Source organism: Ictidomys tridecemlineatus, chromosome 3 (assembly GCF_052094955.1).
Source record: "Ictidomys tridecemlineatus isolate mIctTri1 chromosome 3, mIctTri1.hap1, whole genome shotgun sequence".
Lineage (NCBI taxonomy): Eukaryota > Metazoa > Chordata > Mammalia > Rodentia > Sciuridae > Ictidomys > Ictidomys tridecemlineatus.
In genome coordinates this window covers 96,770,527-96,790,362 of record NC_135479.1, presented here as the reverse complement: position 1 = coordinate 96,790,362, position 19,836 = coordinate 96,770,527, and the positions used below count along the sequence as shown (strand labels likewise).

Genomic DNA, 19,836 nt, shown 5'->3' with positions numbered 1-19,836 from the left:
GGAACAAAGTGGACCCTGCCTGCTTGATACAATGAATCAGACAACTAATTTGGGCCCCTGCAGGCAGTGTGAAGCAGCGCTCTGGGGCCAGGCAGGGCTCCACCACTTCATATCTAGGGTGCTCTCAGGGGGTTGCAATTGCCTTTCTTTGGCAAATGTAAGTGTTGGGAGCAGTAAATAAAATGACAGCTGATAGCAGCGTATTCATCTTGTCCACCCCTTCCTGCCTTTCAGCAGTATTTCAGGTACAGTGAGTGAAAGCCAGGCAGTAAAGCCACATGCAGTGGTCTCTGGTTCTTCCAAAAATACAAAAGAGCAATAACAGGAAACAAATGATTAGCCCATGATTTTTTTTAAGCCCATGATTTTGAAAAAGTACATGAAGACATGAATCACATTTATTTGTAAATTCTATATGCAAGTGCAGAGACATGCCACTAATTTTATAGAAAACTGCTGTGCTCATCTGGAATTGCTCCATGTTCTTCTATTCTGATTACCAAATTTGGAGTTGAGTAGACTTCTGTCCATAATCACAGAAACTCTGATCCAGGAAGCTGCTGCTCTCCCTGCTGCTCTTGCGTGAGTCCCCCTGACAGCAGGGGAGTTAGCCAACCCCTAGGGAGGATCTTTTTCACCAAGAGTCTGACTTGTAAATGCCTGGACTGCATTCACAAACAAGCTCACCTCCTGGAAATTCATCTGTGTCGATAAATTCTATAGTGCAGTCATTTTAATTGTGCATTTATTAGGATTACTTTGAATTGCTTATTTTCCCACCTCTGTTTTAACATCCTGCAGATGTGAATGTCGGGATACTGGGGAGACACAAGACCTATCTTTACCAGGGCTTTGAAGGAATTTTGATGATCTCCAGAGGTGAAAGATGAGTAACTACTCAACTCGACATGTAGAATCTCAGGATTTGAAGGAGACTTGCTGTTGTCTAGTGCAGCTACACATTTCAAGCTTGAATGTGGCTTGCCAAGTGAAATCAACTTTCCAGATGTCATCCAGGCAGCTCTAACTTTCTATTAAAAAGTCTCCTTATTTAAGCTCCAAACTTATACCCTTGTGTCCCAACTCTCTTAGGGACATAAAAAGGGACAAAAAAATTTATCGGGCAGCAAACTTCTTGAGGGCAAGGACCGTACTATAGTTTGGGTGGTGATATCTCCTAGGGCCTATGTATTAAAGGCTTGGTTCCCCAGGAGGAAGGTAGGACCTTTGGGAGACAGGACATTGTGGAAGGTCTTTAGGTCATTGGACAATGCTCTCAGAAGGTGTGTGGGACTCAACTGGTCCTCCCTTTCTATTTCCTGGCTAATGACTTCAGCTGTTTACTCCTCTATGTACTGCTACAGTGATGTACCACCCTTGCTAGAGATCCAAAGCAACAGGCTGATCTTGGATTGAAACCATCAGAACCATGAGCCAAAATAACCCTTTTCTCTTTATAAGTTAATTATCTCGAGTGTTTTGTTACAGTAACATGAAACTGACTGATATAGACTGTACCCATTACAACTTCTAGTAACTTGATAAATGATTGCTGACTGGAGTTAAAAACAGAAGATAGTGTTCTTTATTTGGGGATACTATCTTATAGAATGGCAAATGATCTAAATTTAAAATTCACTAAGAAAGTAAAATATAAATAACTGATTTTATTGTTTAAATACTATAGCTGATAGATTTTATTCTTTTGACTTAAAATCCAATCTTAAGTGCTGCAGCATACCTTCACTGAATGTCTCTAATGATCGTATGGATTTAACTCTTAGACATCACACTGCAGAACATACTGTCTGAAATCAAAGACAGAAGTTGAAAATCCACTACGTGGGTGTTAGAAGGCCTAGGCTCTGTCCCCAGACCCACCACTGCCATCCAAGGGCCACTCAGACTCTTGGTCCCTGACTCTTGGTTGCTCTTCTGCAGATGGCAAGGGTTGGACCAGGTGCTCTCCTAGGGCATTTTGTGGCTGCGCCCGATGTGAGCACAGACCTCTGACTGTGAGCATCACAAGTCTGCGCATGGTCTGAAGCCAAGGCTGCTCTCCCTTCTCTTTTCAGAATACCTTTCTTCAGGAAACTGTACGCAGAGAGTGTGAAGAGCGCTCTGAGCTGACGCAGGCCCTGAGCCAAGCCCGGGAACAGCTCCTGGCGCTGAGGAAGCTCAGCGGAAGCCTGCCACGGCCACTGTGCTCCCTCAGCAGAGGCAGCCCAAACCTCCCTGCCCCAGCCTCTGGCGACCAAAGGGACAGCAGCCGTGCAGTACTGCGTGCTGGACGAGGACTCAGAACCCCCAGTGCGCCCGGAGCGTCCAGACGCTCCATCTCCCCACCCGCAGGTAAGCCCAGCAGGGCCATCAGCTCCAGTGTGCCTGCGCTCACCCAGCAGCAGCTGCCCAGGGCCCGAGCGTCCTCACAGAGGCTGGCTGCCACTCTTTGGAGGAGGCTGAATCGGCAGTGACTGGTCCCAAAACAGGAGCTCTGCACAGGGCACAGGCACCCCTCCAGGGGCCCAGGCTGTGCACCCATGGAGGCCAAGATCAAGCATGTCTACAGGAACAGATAACAGTAGGCTGTCGGAGGACAGAACGCTGTGAAGTCACATTTCCCAAGAGATCTTTGAAATCACAACCGATAAAGAAATTGTTGATACTGCAGAAGGCCAACAGAGAAGCCCGTGTATTTATGTTTAAATGTGCTCTACTTCGGAGGTCACAGGGAACACATTGTCACCCGTAGCATCTTTTCTTTCTTCCTTTTTTTTTTTAACACTATTACAAGTAGACATTTTCCCCAAAAATAGATGACATTGGTTTTATTAGTGTGTGTTTGTTGAGCTAAATAGGTTAAAAATATATAGAAGTACTCAGAATAGAGAAAGACAGTATTTTAGTCCTTAATTAGATGATTTCCAAAATATTTAGTTCATCTGCAGAACCTGTCCTTTACCCTGCAGCCCACTGGTTAGTGGGTTCTGTTCCAGCTGGGTCAGAAGTAATGATGGAAAAATTCCAGGAGGGTCTTCCCTAAGTGGTGGGACCGTCCAGGGCCAGCGATGGCATCTCAACTCCAGGACAGGGAGTTTTCTTTACTTTACGAAGCCTGGGCCATGAAAATAATCCTGGGTAGAAATTTTCTGCATGTAATGCTGTTGGCATGCAGAGTCAGGTTTTGATCAAATGCTTATCCTCCAGCCGTGGAGAACGTTGTGGAGGTGGCTTAGTAAAGGAAACAGAGCGCACTTGGGATTCAAATTCTATTACCCATGAAAATGGGAACTGGTAACACACTTTCTGTTTTCAGAGTGAAAAAGGAAAACCAGAAACCAGATGAGCTATTTTAAGTTATTTTAAGGCTTCAGGCTCCTCCTGGTCTTAAAACATAATTCTTTACCTTCGACTAATATTCATCTATCTTTTTTCCCATATTTTCTTTTTTTAAAAAAATTAACTTATTTTCCTCTGACTACAGTCCTCCATGAACATCCAAACCACCTCCTCACATATTAGAATAATAGCAATATGAAATATAGTATAAAATGTCTCCTAGTTGGCTACTCCATTGATGAGAGAATACAAAGGTATTTGGGATCTATCCCATGTGTATAAAGGGTAGAGTCACCAAGCAAAATCATGTTTATCTTCAGTCTTTCAAAGAATTAGTCTGACCTACCAATAGAGTATTTTAAACTCCCCCCCCCCAAAAAAAATCCACATGAGATCCACTAATATATCCCCACTTGTTCAAGGACAGCATTCGTGTTAGAGTTTGATACTAACTTGAGATTGTTGTTCTTGGTAATGGCATTTGACAAGTGAGCACGGCTCACAGGATGGGGGCCCTGGATGGACCAACAGGTCACCCTCACCATCTCTTTAACATAAGGGGTGGATGCTTAAGGCAGTGCAGCCACTTGGTGACAGAACCTCCTGTCACTGAGCTCAGTCTTTCCACCTCACAAGAGCTTTCCAAGCTTTCACTGTGAGTTATTAGTAGCACCTGTGCATGTATAGTGTTTTTCTTTAAGGGTGCTTACTTTTTTAAACTTAAATTTGCATCAGAAGGAAATTTAATAAGGAAGAATAACCACAGTAACGAGTTTGGGTTTGATTTGCTAGTTAGATTTTTTTTTTCCTAAGGAACTTTAAAATAAATTTTGTATTTCTTAAGAGATGTTGGTCCATCTCTGATACCACCTTGTGAAATGCCAGGACCATGCTCCATACCTCCTTGTCTCTGACCTGTCATTTGCTTATTTCAATCACAAGTGCTAGTGACATAAGGCAGAGGCAGAAGCTGGTGACAGCATTGAGGAGTGCCTGGGGTGGTGGCTTTGTGACCAGGGGTCTTGCGGCTTCAGTCTCGCAGCTACAGCACCCTTTTCAGGAACTATGGGGCTACAATGGGTTTCTTCCCTCAGTGGTGGCCATATCTGGATTAGTAGATTTATGCGTAGCTTTTCTACAGCGAGGTGCAGACTAGCAATGCAAAGCATGGTTCCTCAGTTTGTTGTCAGTCTCTTGCTTTACAGTGAGTGATTCTGTAACCGAGTACTCTGAGAACAGAATCATGATCTGCAATAAGGTTGTTATGTTCCACTTCTGTATCAGCGAAGTGATTCCATGGCTCAACAAAACAGTATTTTCATTTACTTTTACCTTGCTTGACATCTAACACGTGGGCACTCACATTCTGCCTTTCTACGCTGTCATTGTGAATCGGTAAATCTCCCAGAAATCTGGTGGCAAAAGGAAGTCCGTTTCCATTCAGAAGAACCTAGAATATCTTCCATCAGCACCCAAGACTCTGGCCCTGAACAGAGCTAGAGATTTGATGTTAGTTGTTTAAACCAGTATAAATGCTTTTGTTTCTATCACTGGCAACTCACTGAATAATCTTAAACTTCAATGTTATGTTGAGGCCAAGAGGGGGACAAAAGGACAGTCAGTGTAGGCAATGAATGGTAGGGTCATGGGGAAGACCCGGGCAGGTTCAAAAGGAAAGGGAGTAAAATGCTAATACCTCCAGAGGCCTTAACCCTCTTCCACCTGTTGCCAAGGTAGCCTGCCTCCAGGGAATTGTTCCTCCCTGCAAGGGGTTATTAATTAATGTTCTCTGGTCCACTTCCTTCCTGCCAATACCAGATACCCCTGGGTGGTTTTGTTCCTGCCCTTGGATCATTCTACCTTTTGGCCCACCCTATGGTCACTAGTCACATAGTCAGGATGGGGGAGGAAAGACATGAGAACAAAAGAAATCTAAAAGGTATAAAAGGGGCAGGACACCCCCACTTCCTCAGACACTCAGCTCTTTGGAGAAGTCTATCTCTATTGTATCCTTTAAATAAAACTTGCTTTCTACACTTGCCTCGGTGTTTCTCGGGTGTTCAATCTTCACATCAGAGAGATGGGACTCCACTCTGATTCTCATCACCGGTATCAACAACAGCATATGTTTGGTTATCTGTGTTTTAAGACTTGTGAAACAGAGTGCTTAGATAACATTAGAATTATGAAGAAAATAGCATAGTACCATTATTCTCCTGAAAGTAGTTCTAAAACACTTGAATGTAATACTACAACTTGCAGAATTACATCTAGAGCAATTTATTTTAAAGGCAGAACAAACAGTAGCTGTTTGGGAATTCAGTTCCAATTCTCCACTTCAAATCTGCGTGTAAACAAGGCCTTCTGCTAATCTGCTCGTAAGCATCATCCAGTTCATCTCATGATGCCACCTTCTTTACATACCTTGAATCAAGAAAATAATGAAAGAGCTTCATTCCATTCACCATTAAAAATTTAGTGAATACCCTTTATTAACATTCTTAGTACTATATATAGCTTGTATGATTATTTATTACTATTAGTTATTCTTAGAGTTCATTCAAAGTCAATAATTAATATATAATTAGAAATTAAAGCATTTTAAATATGAAAGTATCTTTAAATAGATACTTTCATAAGACGTTTGTGTGAAAGGACTTAACACTGGAAAGGCATTTGTTTGCTGGATGATATGAACACCTGGCTTTGGGTTTGCACCATGGCCAGATAAACCACTCTTTCTCTCAAGCGGGCTCAACGTGTTCTGACACATAAATCTAAAGAGATGCCCTCTGTCTCCAGTCTTCGTAAGTCAATGAGTTCTACAGTTGTAATTTTCTACCCAGAATCTTGTTTTTCTAGGGAATTAAGGTCACTGCCAAGATTCAAGTGACTACTTCTTTTCACTGATTTAAAGCAGGATTTCTTAAAGCCCAGGGAAAGTGAGCTCCCATCCTCTTTTACCAGACTTTTAAAGTAGTATATTTGAGGTTTAAGCTGAAATCTCAAAGGATCTCAGAACTGGAATCTTTTATTTTTCCTACTGGTGCACAATGCTCAGTATGAAAAGGGAGAGATGTCCTTTTGGTGAGCTAGAGAAAAAGGAATTCCCACCTTACTTAACAGTACTGATTAGCTAAGGACTCACCCCACGGTTCTCTTCAGAGTCATGAGGCAGTGTTTTTGCTGATGTACCAAAAACTGTCTTTTAAAAACTGTTTTTAGAATGATAGTTAATATATTTAATTATAAATTTAAATAGCTGCAAACTATACTGTAAAAATAATAAGTCTGTTACAAATATTGGTACTTACAAAATAAAATTCTTACTTTAAGGCCTTTTATAATTGTAAAAAAACATGCATTATGTGGTAAAGTTCTTGTGGATTGAATTATTATTACAGTAGTTATTGCTATTCTACTATTTGAAATAAAATATATATGTTATGAATTTTGGTAAATGATTAGTAAGCATAAAAGTTCAATTCTAATAATAATGCATTCTTGATGAGATGAATCAATTTATTTTTCTTTGCATTTAGTGAAAAATAAAGGTAGAGTAAAAAATAATTGGTTTGTAGAGGGATCTTATTTACTTTGTATTATTTGGAGACAAAAATAGTAAATATTTTAAGATGAAAATTTTACTGAATTGTAACAAACATTTAAAAAGCCTCTAATAAAATTATTTGAACTGCTGCATTGAATAATATGCAACAAGGAGAAAGGTCTCATTGAACTTTTCTCTAGTATACTAGATAAAAATTAAATGTTAATAGTTTAAAACTTCTAGTTACCCTTAAAAGAACTTCCCTAAGCAGTACTGCCTTGCCCGTTTTAAAGATTCTCTGCAGCTCACAAGGCCTAGGCAGACACCAAGAAGAGCCTTGAATGCATTGGCCCAGGGCCGTCCCTAAGAGTCAGCCTCTCTCAGGAAGCTTTGTCATTCTTTCCCCAAGCTGCACTTCCACTGCATACTTCGACAAGACTATGGCTAGAAGAGGAAAGCCACAGATCCCAAACCCTCTGACATCCATCCATGCTCCACCTGGTATCTGAACTGAGGAAACCCCATCTGACCAAGCCCATCCACCTTATGGAGTCTAAGGCAGATCAAGAATCACTAAGATGAAAGTTTCCAATTTCCAGCCCCAGGCAGCAGTAAAAGTAGTGCAGAGCCATGAAGACTGAGTTGGGGTCAAGGAGGTGTAAATTTTGTGTAGCTTACATAGTTATTCTGAGTCAAAAATTATTCATCAAGTTATTGATATTTCTATAATGGTTGCTGCACAGAGGCTAAGGGAGGAAGATCGAAAGTTCCAGGCTAACCTCCGCAATATAGCGAGACTGCATTCAATTCCCAGTACTGGGGAAAAAAAATCACCAAATTTACACAACTCATTGACTTGAGAGAAAAGAGCTTATGCTTGTTTTTACCATTTTAGCCCTGGACATAGTACATTGGTAGGACAGTTGGCCTTATTTGCTGGGAAAAAAAAGTTTTCCATGTTTTAATGTTATGACTAATGGTTCAGATACAGCCCCACAGCTGTCAGAGCTTGTTCTGCTCATATATTGAGAGCCTTGGAAATGTCCATGGAAACACCTACAACTTGCTGCTTTAAACTGGACTTGGTGCCTCTTGGTAGCATGTGGGCAGAGAGTATTGCTGCTACTGTTACTGATGTTTTAGATGTTTCTAATGGCAGCTTCATAGGCACACTCTACTCATGGTACAGCCATGCCCATCCCTCCTGGGAACTCAGACAGGCACAAGATGGGTGTCAGCTGGGTCTGAGGGCATCCATTTTGGCTGAGTACAGGAACCTGATTGCATTTCAACCATAAAATCTTTATTTTATTCTATTTTATTTTATTTATTGGAACTAGGGATTGAAATCAGGGGCACTCAACCACTGAGCCACATCCCCAGCCCTATTTTGTATTTTATTAGAGACAGGGTCTCACTGAGTTGCTTAGAGCCTTCCTATATTGCTGAGGCTGGCTTTGAACTCAAGATCCTCCTGCTTCAGCCTCCCGAGCTGCTGGGATGATAGGCATGAGCCACCTCAACCGGCCAACTACAAAATCTTTATGAATTGCTTGTTTTATTATTTATGCTGCTTCTGACCTCATTAGTATGAAAGCTGCTAAACTTTTAATGGGGAGAATAGTATGTTTATACACTATTAAAACTCAGTCATTAAAGGTATAATATAAGCCGGGCCCAGTGGCACGTGCCTGTAATCCCAGTGGCTCAGGGGACTGAGGCAGGAGGATCATGAGGGTGTGGGAATGTGGCTGGGGATGTGGCTCAGTGATGAGTGCTCCTGAGTTCAATCCCCAGTACCCCAAAAAAAGATATAATATAACCTTGTTTAATACTGTGGGGTTTAGCATGCACATCTTCTCATACATGTTTTGAGTTTGCCTGGAAACATGGTGAGGATATTGTCTCAGCAGTTTTCTTCACCATCTCTAGCTTTAGTCGTGGCACTCCTGGGGAGATAATTTAGCCTCAGCTGTCCTACCTACCTAAGTGTGTGTAAATGGAGACCATGGTACTCCCTAAGCCGACCCACGCTGAGAGCAGGGTTTCACTGCAGGGATTTTTCTTCACTACCAAAAAGGCATGAAGAGAAGAGACTTGAGCCCCCCTTACCTGGGCTGGCCCCTCACTTTGTGTTCCAAGGCTATGATGGCTTAGCATCTGGCCAACAGGTCTTGGGGTGGCAGCCCATTCCCTGTCCCATTAAGACCTTGTGATTAAAAAAGAAGAGGCTCCACCTCTCCCAGCACAGGACCACAAGGTAGCAAGATATGGGTTCCTCTGCTGTGCCCAGTGGTGCTGCCCCCTCAAGACCTCAAGGCCACTCTGTTGGGAACAGTCTGAGTCGGCAGCTCCTTCAAATGGCTGGGGAGGAAGTGAGTGCGAAGCAAGGGAGGCAGAGGTGAGGGGGGCATGTCCTGGGAGTGGAGCTCCAGGGCACACCAGACCTGCAGTGTGGGGAGTGGAGTCCCAGGAACACAGCTGATCCTGGGACAGTAGTGCCCTAACCGCTGGTGCCCACAGGTGATGAGTGCCCTGCAGGAGGCCCAGGACTTACCGAGCCCTGTGAGGTCACATCTCATTAGCTTCCTCTGCAGATGGGAGAGCCTGGGCTGAAAAGGCTGAGACGCTCACTCAAGAGGCACAGTGAATAAGTGGCAAAGCCTTATTGGGAATAGGCAGGATCGATGGGGTATCACCATACCCTCCAGCTATGTCTCTGAAAAAGAAGTGACTCTTGCCCCAGAGCAAACTGGATGACATCTCTGTACCCTCTCTCTGGACAAGAACATTCAAGAAAAAGAACAACAAACCCAACTTAGGAACTATAGAAACTGCAGTACAGAACAAAAGAAAGTAGCACATAGAAAAAGAGATCTGAAGGACCTTGAGATCTTCTGGGACTTTTAGGAAGTTACTTCGCATCTGGTGGAGGTGGAATACTGCAGGCCTCCTATTCCTTTTCTGTAGTCAGTCTTTAGGTCCTGTGCTGATATATTTCCAGGAAATGCCTTAAGTCTAACCTTAAAAGTGAGAAGGGCACAGGCAAGGGGTGCAGCTCTGTGATAGAGCACATCTTAGCACACAGGAGCCCTGGGCCATCCCGCATCCCCACACAAAACTGATTAATGAAAACTGACAAAAGATAGAAAACCAAGACTTTCAAAACAAAACAAACCAGGGCTTCCTGAATATAAGCAAAAGGGAGAAAGAGTCAATAGCAATACAGCTGTTCAGAAGAAAAACTTGGCAGTGAAATCAAAGGCCCAGGTTTACAAGAGTAAATTCAAGTTAAATTTAGCAACCTTAAGAGTGCTCTGGAAAGTCATCTACAAGTGTCCTTTTGAAATGCAGGTCTTCAGGGCTGGAAAGGTCCTCGTGGAATGGAGCCTTCTGTTCTCAAAGGCCATTTACACAGCCTACTGGTGATTATCAGCATGGTGATCCAACGCCCCAACCTCAGCAGATCACACTCTCCCACTGTTCTGTCAGAGTGCAGATCTGAAGCTCATCTGCTGCTCTTCCTTTGATTTATCTCTACCTTGGGGGCTCTCTGGGTCTCGGTTTCCCCATCTCGCCATCTTTCCCTGTTTATTCTTTTGCTTGTGCCCTTGTCCATCTCCTGCTCCTTTGGGAATGATGATTACAGTATGGTTAGGTTACCCTCTGGACATCTGAACAAGCTTCTTTAAAAGCTAATTTCTTTCTTTGAAAAAAATATTTGCTGCTATTCCAAGCATATATATCCCCCTCAACCCACCAAATGTATTTTTTTAAGTTAGTGCATATTAATTATACAGAATAATGGGCTTCATATCCGTACACACCCGTGCCATGTTTTGTCCATTTCCACCCCCTTTACTCCCTCACCCTGCTCCTTTTCTGATAGTCTCCCTTCCATATTTCATAGTCTCCCTTCACAATTTCTTGGTGATCCACTCAAATAACATGTGAACCTTTGAATATCTTAATGACGATTTTTCACTCCCTTCCACTTCATGGTTTTTTTGACAAGTATTTGAATTCTATCTTTTTGACCCTGTAAATTAAAAATAACATATTACCATTATGTGTAGTCATTGTTTATTTAGATTTACCCAACATTCCATTTATTTTTTCAACTCAATTCTTTGCTCATCTTCTTCTCAAAGCTTCCTGCATCTGACCTTATAACCTTTCTTTCTGAAGTCATTTTTCCCTTTTCTGTAAGTTTCATTAAATTTTTATTCAGTCTGCTTGATTGGAGGGTATTGGGGATTGAACTGAGGGTCACTCGACCATGGAGCCACATCCCCAACCCTATTTTGTATTCTATTTAGAGACAGGACTCACTAAGTTGCTTAGTGTCTCGTTTTTGCTGAGGCTGGCTTTGAACTAGTGATTCTCCTTCCTAAGTCTCCAGAGCTTCTGGGATTATAGGCATGCACTACCATACCCAGCCATTGATTTTTAAAATTCTCTTTTTCTTTGCTCACAAATTCTCCTTACACATATTAAACTTACTTTATTTTATATTCTGTATCTGATGATCTTTATAGGTCTGATTTCGCTGCCAGTTTCTGCTGATCCTCACTCATGGTGCTTTGTCTCCTTGTGTCTTCAGGGCCAGGGGAATGTTGTAATGGGAACTTGTGTGTTCCTTTGACCTTTCTTTTTAGGAAACCCACACTGAGCTTGCATTTTCCCAGAGAGGATTTGTATTTCCCCTCTAGCTTATTATACAAACATTTGGGAGCACTTTAATTGAAATTCTCCTTTTTTGATTTTTCAGATACAAGTAATTATAAGTTCATTCAAAAAGCCAAGGGAGGGCCAGGATGGTTCCAAATGCTAAATGAGATCTCCTCCTACAAACCTTAAGTAGGATTTCATTGCCTGTAACCATAGGACCTAGGCTGGGATGGGACTGCCTCCCTGTTCTCTTGTCCCTTTAGTGGCTGCCAAGGCAGGAGGTGGTGCTGCAGGTGGGCGGGTGTGAACAGAGCTTGGGCTGCTTGTCCCAGCCTGTGACTGGCTGCGTGTGCTTCTCTCTCAAGGTAACTCCCAGGAGGTCCTATGCAGAAACATCCTTAGAAATCGCTGCAGAACTGGCCATGGATGGAGCAGGCTGAGGCTCCAACACACTTTTGTCTGCAGGAAGTGGTTGTGACTTTTCTCTGTTTTTACAACAGCTAGGCCAGACATTGAAGGCGCAGGTTTTTATCACACACTCTGCCCTCAAGTGGGCAGTTGCTCTGTCATGACTTGAGTTTCTCTTGCACTTATTTTAAGCCAACGTCGACTCTCCCTGTAGCGCCTACTGAATCGCACCTGGGCCCTGGTTCCGCCTGCCGTGCTGTTGAAGAGGATGACTGCCAAGCGCCACACCTGCTGCAGTCCCTGCCATGCCAGGAGAGGCGCGATCTCCTGCATTCATCTGTGAGCAGTCTAAAGAAACAAAACCCTGAGTTTATCAAGTTCGAGTTACTATCTTTATGTAGTGACATTTGGAAATGTCTCTAGTCATTGCTTTCCATTATCGCTGCGGCTTTTTAAGCCTACGCTGGAGTCATTTTGGCAAATGAGTGAGCAACAGCCATGGCAGGCAAACCGTTAGGCCTCACGCTGGAATGTGATGTGGGGAAAATATTTTTTAATTTTCTAGCAGGTGCTGAGCTATGAATCTGACTCATAAAGATAATAATTAGACCTCCTTTCATAAGTGAAGCAGGAGAGAAAGAACATAATAAAATTAATGAAGAAAGCAAGACGGGCTCATTCTATCTGGAATATCCAGCAACCTGAGAGGTTTTTTTGTTTTGTTTTGTTTTAAATGAATCACTGATTTGTGAAGGATAGCACAGGAGAGGATATTTGTCTTTGTGTCAAAAACATAAACCCTGAGCAAACTGAATCTCTCCTACCTGTAGACAGTTCAGGGAGATAAACATCTTGAGGGCTTTACAGTGCTACGCACAGATAAGGCCTTCTCACACTTTGGAGCGAAATTCTCACCAGTTGCAACTGGTGGAGGAAATGTATTTCAGAAATAATTTTCACAAAGAAGCTTTAATGCTGGACAGTCCATATGGGCAGGGTGGTAACCAGGTGAACACACTACATTCTGTGCAAGGAAAGCTGACTGATGTCAAGTGCCCCTCAGCGATACCGGAGTCAGAACAGGAAACATGGTGGAAGTAAGCAGGTAAGAGGGTGGGGAGAGACAGAGTGTGACAAAGACCAGCTGAAAACATGGGCCAAAGTCACATGACACGTGCACTGTAATTTGAGTGGCAAAGGGCAAATGTGTGACCTTGAATATTGGCACCACGTCTTACTCAGAACTGTCGCTCACAGATGAGGGCGTGAAATAGTCCCAAGTTAATAGAAGATAATTTCCCCACCACCGCCCCTCATGTTTTTAGAATATGATATAAAACAATAAAAAAACAACTGACAAAAAAGGACAGTGCTAGGAGTTAATTGAAGAAGGGAAATTTTGAAGAGCAGTCCATGAGCCCAGCTCCCAGTTTTCTGCCTGTCCGTGAATCACGCCAACTGCTTGTAGCAGGCCCTTCCCACACCCCTTTCTGAAGCTCTTCACTCTGCCTGTGAGAGTGGGGTGCTCCACCTGGCAGTCAGTACTGTCCAGTGGGTTGACCATGATTCTGGGGTTTGCTCAATGTTTCCTTCCTTTGCACCAGAAGTCAAGCAAAACCAAGCCCAGCTCCCGTCTTGGCTGCAGAGAGGGCCAGGTTGTCACAGACTTTTTCACTGGGGCAGTCATTACTGACAGGGCTCTGAGAGCAAGAGCAGCATCAATCTTTATAGATGGAATCTGGATCTGCATTTATGGTGTCTTTCCACTGGCATCTACCACTGTGAAGCTAAGCAGCTACAGACCCACAACATCCCTTGATGCTAAGGACTGAAATGTGTCCCTCCAAAATTCATATGTGGGAGCCCTAACTGCTAACATGACTGTATTTAGAGAGAAAGCTTTCCAAGTGGTGAAATTAAATAAGGTCAAAGGGTAGGACCCTAATCCAATAGGACTGGTGTCCTTAAAGGGTGAGGAGGAAACACCAGTCAGGCACAGAAATCATCACAGAAGTCATTTTCCATACTATGTTACCTGGCTGAAGAGGTGCACCAAGCGAGCACCACTGTGAACCCTGAGCCCATCTCGTTCACCCATTGAACTCCTGTCCCACCCCAACCCACCCCAGTATAATCTTGTGGAAACGAGGAGATCCAGGGACTGCGGGGCTTGCTGCAACACACGTGAAATTCTAAATAAAAGATACAACGCAGGAGGCGCTGCGCCGGCAGTTAGCCTGCGTAAACAACTAAAACAAATGATCCTGCCTCAAACAGCCAGTCTCGGCTTCTCCCAGCCCCTCCTCCTTTTTCACTGGGGACACTGGGCTCTGAGTGATTAAAAGCAACCTGGGAAGCAAGAGGGCTGGAAGGAGAATTGGCTGAGGGCAGCCTCCAGCCGGGCTAAAGTCCCCTCTCCACGCCATGAGAGCAACGCAGAAGAGGGAGGCCGAGAGAAGAAATGGCCAGCATGGCCTGCAGTGTGCTGGAAAGGATGACGGGCTCTAGGAGGCTGGGCCTCCTGCAGGATGTCTTTCCCTGGTGGCTGGAAGGAAACACCCCTTGTCCAAGTAGACAAAGGCCAGTGGCCCCACTTTCACCCACTTGAATGAGGAGAATTCCTACCTCTGGTACCTGAAACCTCTGGAACCTGGGAACAGGAGGACACCAAATGCCCCCATCCTGGAAGGGATAGGATAAAAGGGGGTGGGTAAATTTGGGACAGAAACAAGTCATAAAAGCCTCATTGCTCTTAGAGCACATGAGAAGTTCTAGGGTAAGGGCGGGATTTGTAGGGTGGGAGGCGCCCACAGGAGGGAGGCTGGCAGGGACTACCTCTTTGGAAAGGGGCCAGGACTCACTGCTTCCCCTAGTAGGACAACCATCTTCTTAGTCATCATCGGATGGAAGACACTCCTGTGAGCAGTCAGGACCGTGGGCAGTTGACTGCTGCGCTGGGCAGCGGGTCTTGGCCATGGTGGAAAGATGATGGTCTGCACTGGCTTCCAAGGTCAGCTGGTTTGTAAGAGTACATTCTAGAAAGCACTTGAGGCTCTGCAGAGCCAAGCCAAATCTCAGGCACTCCAGACATGGAAGTGCGAGGACACAAAGTTCTTTCCACACACACCTGTGGGCTTGGGTGGGTGGAGCTGGGGTCTGGGTGGGACCAGGCAGAGCCCTCCACACTGAAGGGCTCAGTGGCCCTGCTGCCAGGCCATACAGAAGTGCGAAGGCATTGGCAAAATTCCAGTTTCCCCCAGGGTGAATACTTTAAAGTTCTTTTCTAAAATATCAAATTATTTCCAATCCCTCCCTCCATTTTCTAGCGCTTTGCCTAGTCTGTTTTGGAACACCCAGGTGCTGGATGAGGTCCCACAAGGCCCTGATAGAGGGACGGTGCCCACTGGGCAGAGGCTGCCTGGGAGCTTCACAGCAAGAATGAAGTCCAGACAGGGGGACCCTCCTGCTGGGAGCATATGCCCCACCAGGATCCGATCCCCAGGGAGAAGATCCATCCCGTTCCTTCTCCCTCACCTCACTGCAGGGGGATGGCTGTGGGTGGAGCAGCCTGAGCATATCACCCTAGGAACTGGCCCTTAGCAGGGACCCGTAGTCCCTAGCAGAAGGATCTTACCAAGTAAACTGTCCACCACAGTGTCCTCCTCCACAATCGCCCTTCTGTGTCCTCCCTGCACGGATGCCCCGGATCCAGCTCCGGTCACTCTGTAGCCAGGGCCATCTCTCTCTAACTTCCTGGGGCACCTGTGCTCTTCTGGCTCTCAGCTACACTGTCCACACTCACCTCTCCTGGTCGACTGCTGATCTGACTTGTCTTGTGCCCAAGGCTGTCTTGTGCTCCAGGAGGCCCAGAATCCTATGTCCTCATTTCTCTGTGTCCTCACAGCCCTCAACACAAAGCAGGACTCCCCAGTTGCCTTTCTCCTCCAAATGTTTGGTGATCAGGGCTCACGGTTTTATATCACCTCTCACACTACCAAAACCAGTGTCCTCAACCCTTTAGAAGAGAGGGAAAGTTACCACCAAGCCCCCTGAGGAAGACGCACATAAACAAGAGTAGAAAATGATTGGTACGGGGCTGGGACTGCAGCTCAGTGGCAGAGCTCTTGCCTAGCACGTGAGGCACTGGGTTCAATCCTCAGCACCACATAAAAACAAATAGAATAAAGGCATTCTGTCCATCTACAAGTACAAAAAAAAATTAAGAAAATAAAATGTTTGGTGTAGATCCCAGGGTTTCAGAGCCCCGGGCCTATCAGCCATCCACCCTGACCCAGGGACCACAGTGGAACTGGTTCTCCAGCCTCCATGGAAGGCAGCCCTGCGGTGACCCTGGCTGGTTGGCTGGGAAAGCTGAGGCTCAAGGAGAGGCTGCTCCAGGCTGTTCTGACGGCAGATGGGGGTGGCTCCTTGCCAGCTTCTCTGGCTCTTCTGATGCTTATTTTTATTTTATTGCCATAGCCGTGCGAAATCCACCTGGGAAGCCCCCCTTCCAGCAGCACCCATGCACCAGAGCAGCAGCTGCTATCCCTGCCCTTTTCTCCAAGACTGGGGGTCGGAGACATCAGTGCCTCTCCCCAGGGCTGGAGCACCATCCTCTGCACATGTTGGAGAGATGAGCCTGCAGTCAACAAGCTGCTGCTCCTGCAAATCTTAGATTTTCTTATCAGTGGCCCCTGCTGTTTCTCCGTGTCTGCATGCACAGACTGCAATCCCTAGCTCACCACACCCATAACTGACCACTTCACTCAAACATCTGCTCAGGGCCAAAGCGTGATCCTCCCTGCTGATGACGAGGTGTGAAGGAGTCCTGAGGGCCAGGCCACACCTTCCATGACAGCTCCAGCCGATGAAATCTCTCCTTAATGCACAGGGCTCAGTCAGTCCTTGAAATTCAACCTTGACAACCTCAGCAAGGACAGGAAACGGCCCTCACTCCTAGCCCTGCACTGCAGATCTCTTGTGGCCACTTGGGCCTTGCTTGGGCTCCTTCCAACATGAGAGGGTAACAGCTTTGAATAAAAGGAAGGGTGGTGGGTTTTCCAAACACTGTTTGCCATGTTTGAGCAAATGTGCTGCATTACAGCTCTGCCCGCCCGGGGGGAAGGGGGGGGGCTGCTCTGTGGCTGATGGACAGCCCCAACCAGAGGTAGATGGGGCAGGGATTCTTGGGCGAGCCTTCCTGCACACAGGGTACCGCTACTGTCTGCACTCACCCTGTGCTGGGCTGCTGGTCTGCACTTCCCTTGAGCTTGTGTGTGTGTCATGGGCATCAATGATCCCCTACCGTCCTCAGGGAAGAGCACATCTTTCACACCAGCCTTTGATGCTGCTGCTTTTGGCGGCTGGGGCCTCTTGGGGTGATCCTAGTACCCACCAGTGCTGTCCCCTAAACAGGTACTGTGTACCCAGGGACAAGGCTCACCAGGCCTCTCTCCCCAACCTCCTTTCCAAGTTCCAGTGTTTAACTAGCAGACGCTGAAGGCTCTCAGGGTGAGGCGGCCAGGAGCAGTGGGGGGCTGCTCTGTGCTGTCGTATGGGACAGTGAAGATGAGGGTGGAGGAGCACTCTGTATAAGTGTTCGGTCCTTCCTCTCAGCTTCCTGCCAAAATCACCCATATCAAGCCAGGCCTGGTGGCACATGTCTATCATCCCAGCGACTCAGGAGGCTGAGGCAGGAGGATGGCAAGTTTGAAGCCAGCAAGTTCAAGGCCAGCCAGGACAACTTAGTGAGACCTCATCTCAGTGAAAAATAAGAAGGGCTAGTGATGTAGCTCAGGGGTAGAACAACCTGATTCAATCCTCAGCACTGCAAAAAAAAAAAAAAAAGAGTCACTTGAATCAGTGGTTCTCAGCTGGTGGCTAGTCTATGCCCCCGACACTGGCAACATCTGCAGACACCTCCACTTCTTGGGGGACTCCCAGCATCTACTGAGGGGGCCAGGCGTACTGCCGCACATGCTACATGGCACAGAACGGCCCCTTAAGCAAGTGTGACCCAGGGGGGTGTCAGCAGTACCAGGGCTAAGAAATTCCAGCACTTCCCCTGGCCATTCCCCTGCCTCGGCACCCTGCAGGCTTCTGTGATTGGATCGCAGGCCTAGAGCAGGACTCTGGGTCCCTCTTCAACTCACTTCAGCCTGCGAGGCCCATTGGGAGCCATGCAGACAGATGGTATGTCTGCCCCGAGAAGCTTATGTCCAGTACTGGGGACCCAGGGTGGGCCATCCGGGTACTATAACAAACCGATGGATGGCAAGTGCTGTCAGGCAGGATGGCAGACCCACAAAGGGAGGCTGGCAGCAGCCAGAGGTCCTCAGAAGGGAGTGAACTTGACCGTGGGGACTTCATGGGGAGGAAACCTTGGGCAGGCACGGCTCTGAAGACCCAGGAGGAGGAACATGAAGAAACGCAGGGCACTAGGCAGGAGAAGGAGGGGGCTGTCCTGGGCAGCTACCCTGGGCCGCTTGGTGCATTCCCGCAGGGTGAGACCAGATTGCTTTCTTCTTTTGGTTGCATTTACTTTTTTGAAATAACAGGCCATGTATTTCCTTTCCAGACTGCGTTGGTTGTGTATAGTAACGTTTATGTTCATACAGACTCTGGCCGGTTTTATTCAGCATTTAATGAGAAGAGAGTTCTTACCTGAACAGTAAAATACAAAACTCCCTCCTGAAGCTAGAGCCAGATCCTGTCTGTGTTTCAGCCACTAGTAATTCTGTGTGAGCCACGGTTTGTTTCTAGACAAACTCACTGTTAGTGTGTATGTTGGGAAGCATCTCAGAGCCGCAGACTGCACAGCTGGAGAGATTTGCAGAAATGCTCAGGTCCAGCCAGAGACCCTGCTGCCACCAGCCCACACAGAAGCCAATGAAGTCCCTGCACAATTCTGACAAAGAGTGAGCCCACATCCAACAGCAGGAGTGCTTTCACCTGTGCATTTGCTAAGGGGTGCAGATTTGGGGGTGGAAGAGCAACTCTTGTCCAAGTAGCTCTGCCCAGATGTGATTGCAGCGATGGGGAGAATGGTCTTGGAGTCTCGTGGGGGGCACAGGCCTAAAGAGCAGTGGGTACCCTTTATGACTGTACCAGCTGAGAGAGCCGAGCCAGAAAGATTCCTAGAAGCAGATGGAGAACCGTTGAGTTCATTACAAGTCAAGGTCATCTGTCCAGGGACTCCTCATGGACTGGAGCCATTTGAGGAAATTCAGGCTTCCGACATAGCAGATGGTTTTCCTTAGGAGAGGGCAGGCAGGCCATCTCTCCTCAGATCTGACTGCCTGTGGCCTCTCAGAAGCTCCCCAGCCCCAGCTTCCCTGAATCGGGGCTTCCTGGAACCCCTTTTCCCACCGCATCTCAGAACTCCCGCTTTGATCAGCGTGAACCTAGCTGACCTTGTGCTTCCTCAAAAATGTCAACAGTCCAACGTGCTCACGCTGTCATTTGCCCCTCTCCAGTGCAGAGCACACCAGGGAACTGGGCTTTCTTGCTGGGGACCACCCTGATTTATAACAGCAGGTAGACATGAAATATTTCTTTAACGTGCGTCCACTTGGTGAGTGACTCAGAGGGTCATTTATGAGGGGTCACAGGTGGAGGAGGAAACAGAGGGGGATCCCAAGTCGTAGGCCATCCATTTCCTAAGCGAGTTTTGCCCCCGACATCACTGAGTGACTTTGGCAGCCTTTCACCTGCATCAAAAGAACTAAAAGACAGCTCTGTGAAAGCCAGGTCCCTTTGTGGGGTACGTAAATGCTTTACAAGATCCTTTACAGCTGCTAGTAATCACTTACTCATAACGAGCTCACCCCAGGGATGTCCCCTTCTGCTCAGAAGAAAGACGACTTCCT

General features: G+C 46.2%; 1 protein-coding gene and 1 long non-coding RNA gene across 10 annotated transcripts in view; one reads left to right on the top strand and one right to left on the bottom strand.

The window, feature by feature from the left end:
- The window catches only part of Lekr1 (leucine, glutamate and lysine rich 1), a 161,368-nt gene extending 155,988 nt beyond the window's left edge, over positions 1-5,380 (top strand). For all 8 annotated transcript variants that reach the window (XM_040269953.2, XM_078043516.1, XM_040269951.2 and 5 more), the window contains one exon: positions 2,076-5,380. In XM_040269953.2, the coding sequence (XP_040125887.2) occupies positions 2,076-2,474 (399 nt within the window). In that variant the 3' untranslated portion in view covers positions 2,475-5,380. The remainder of the gene's footprint in view (positions 1-2,075) is intronic.
- Positions 1-19,836, bottom strand: part of LOC144376289 (uncharacterized) — a 109,830-nt gene that overhangs the window by 59,875 nt on the left and 30,119 nt on the right. Inside the window, exon 3 of one of the 2 annotated variants that reach the window (XR_013436583.1) lies at positions 5,450-5,763. The exons of the other annotated variant lie outside the window; for it this stretch is intronic. This is a non-coding gene — a long non-coding RNA (uncharacterized LOC144376289). Of the gene's footprint in view, positions 1-5,449; positions 5,764-19,836 lie in introns of those variants that run through there. 2 annotated transcript variants of the gene reach the window in all.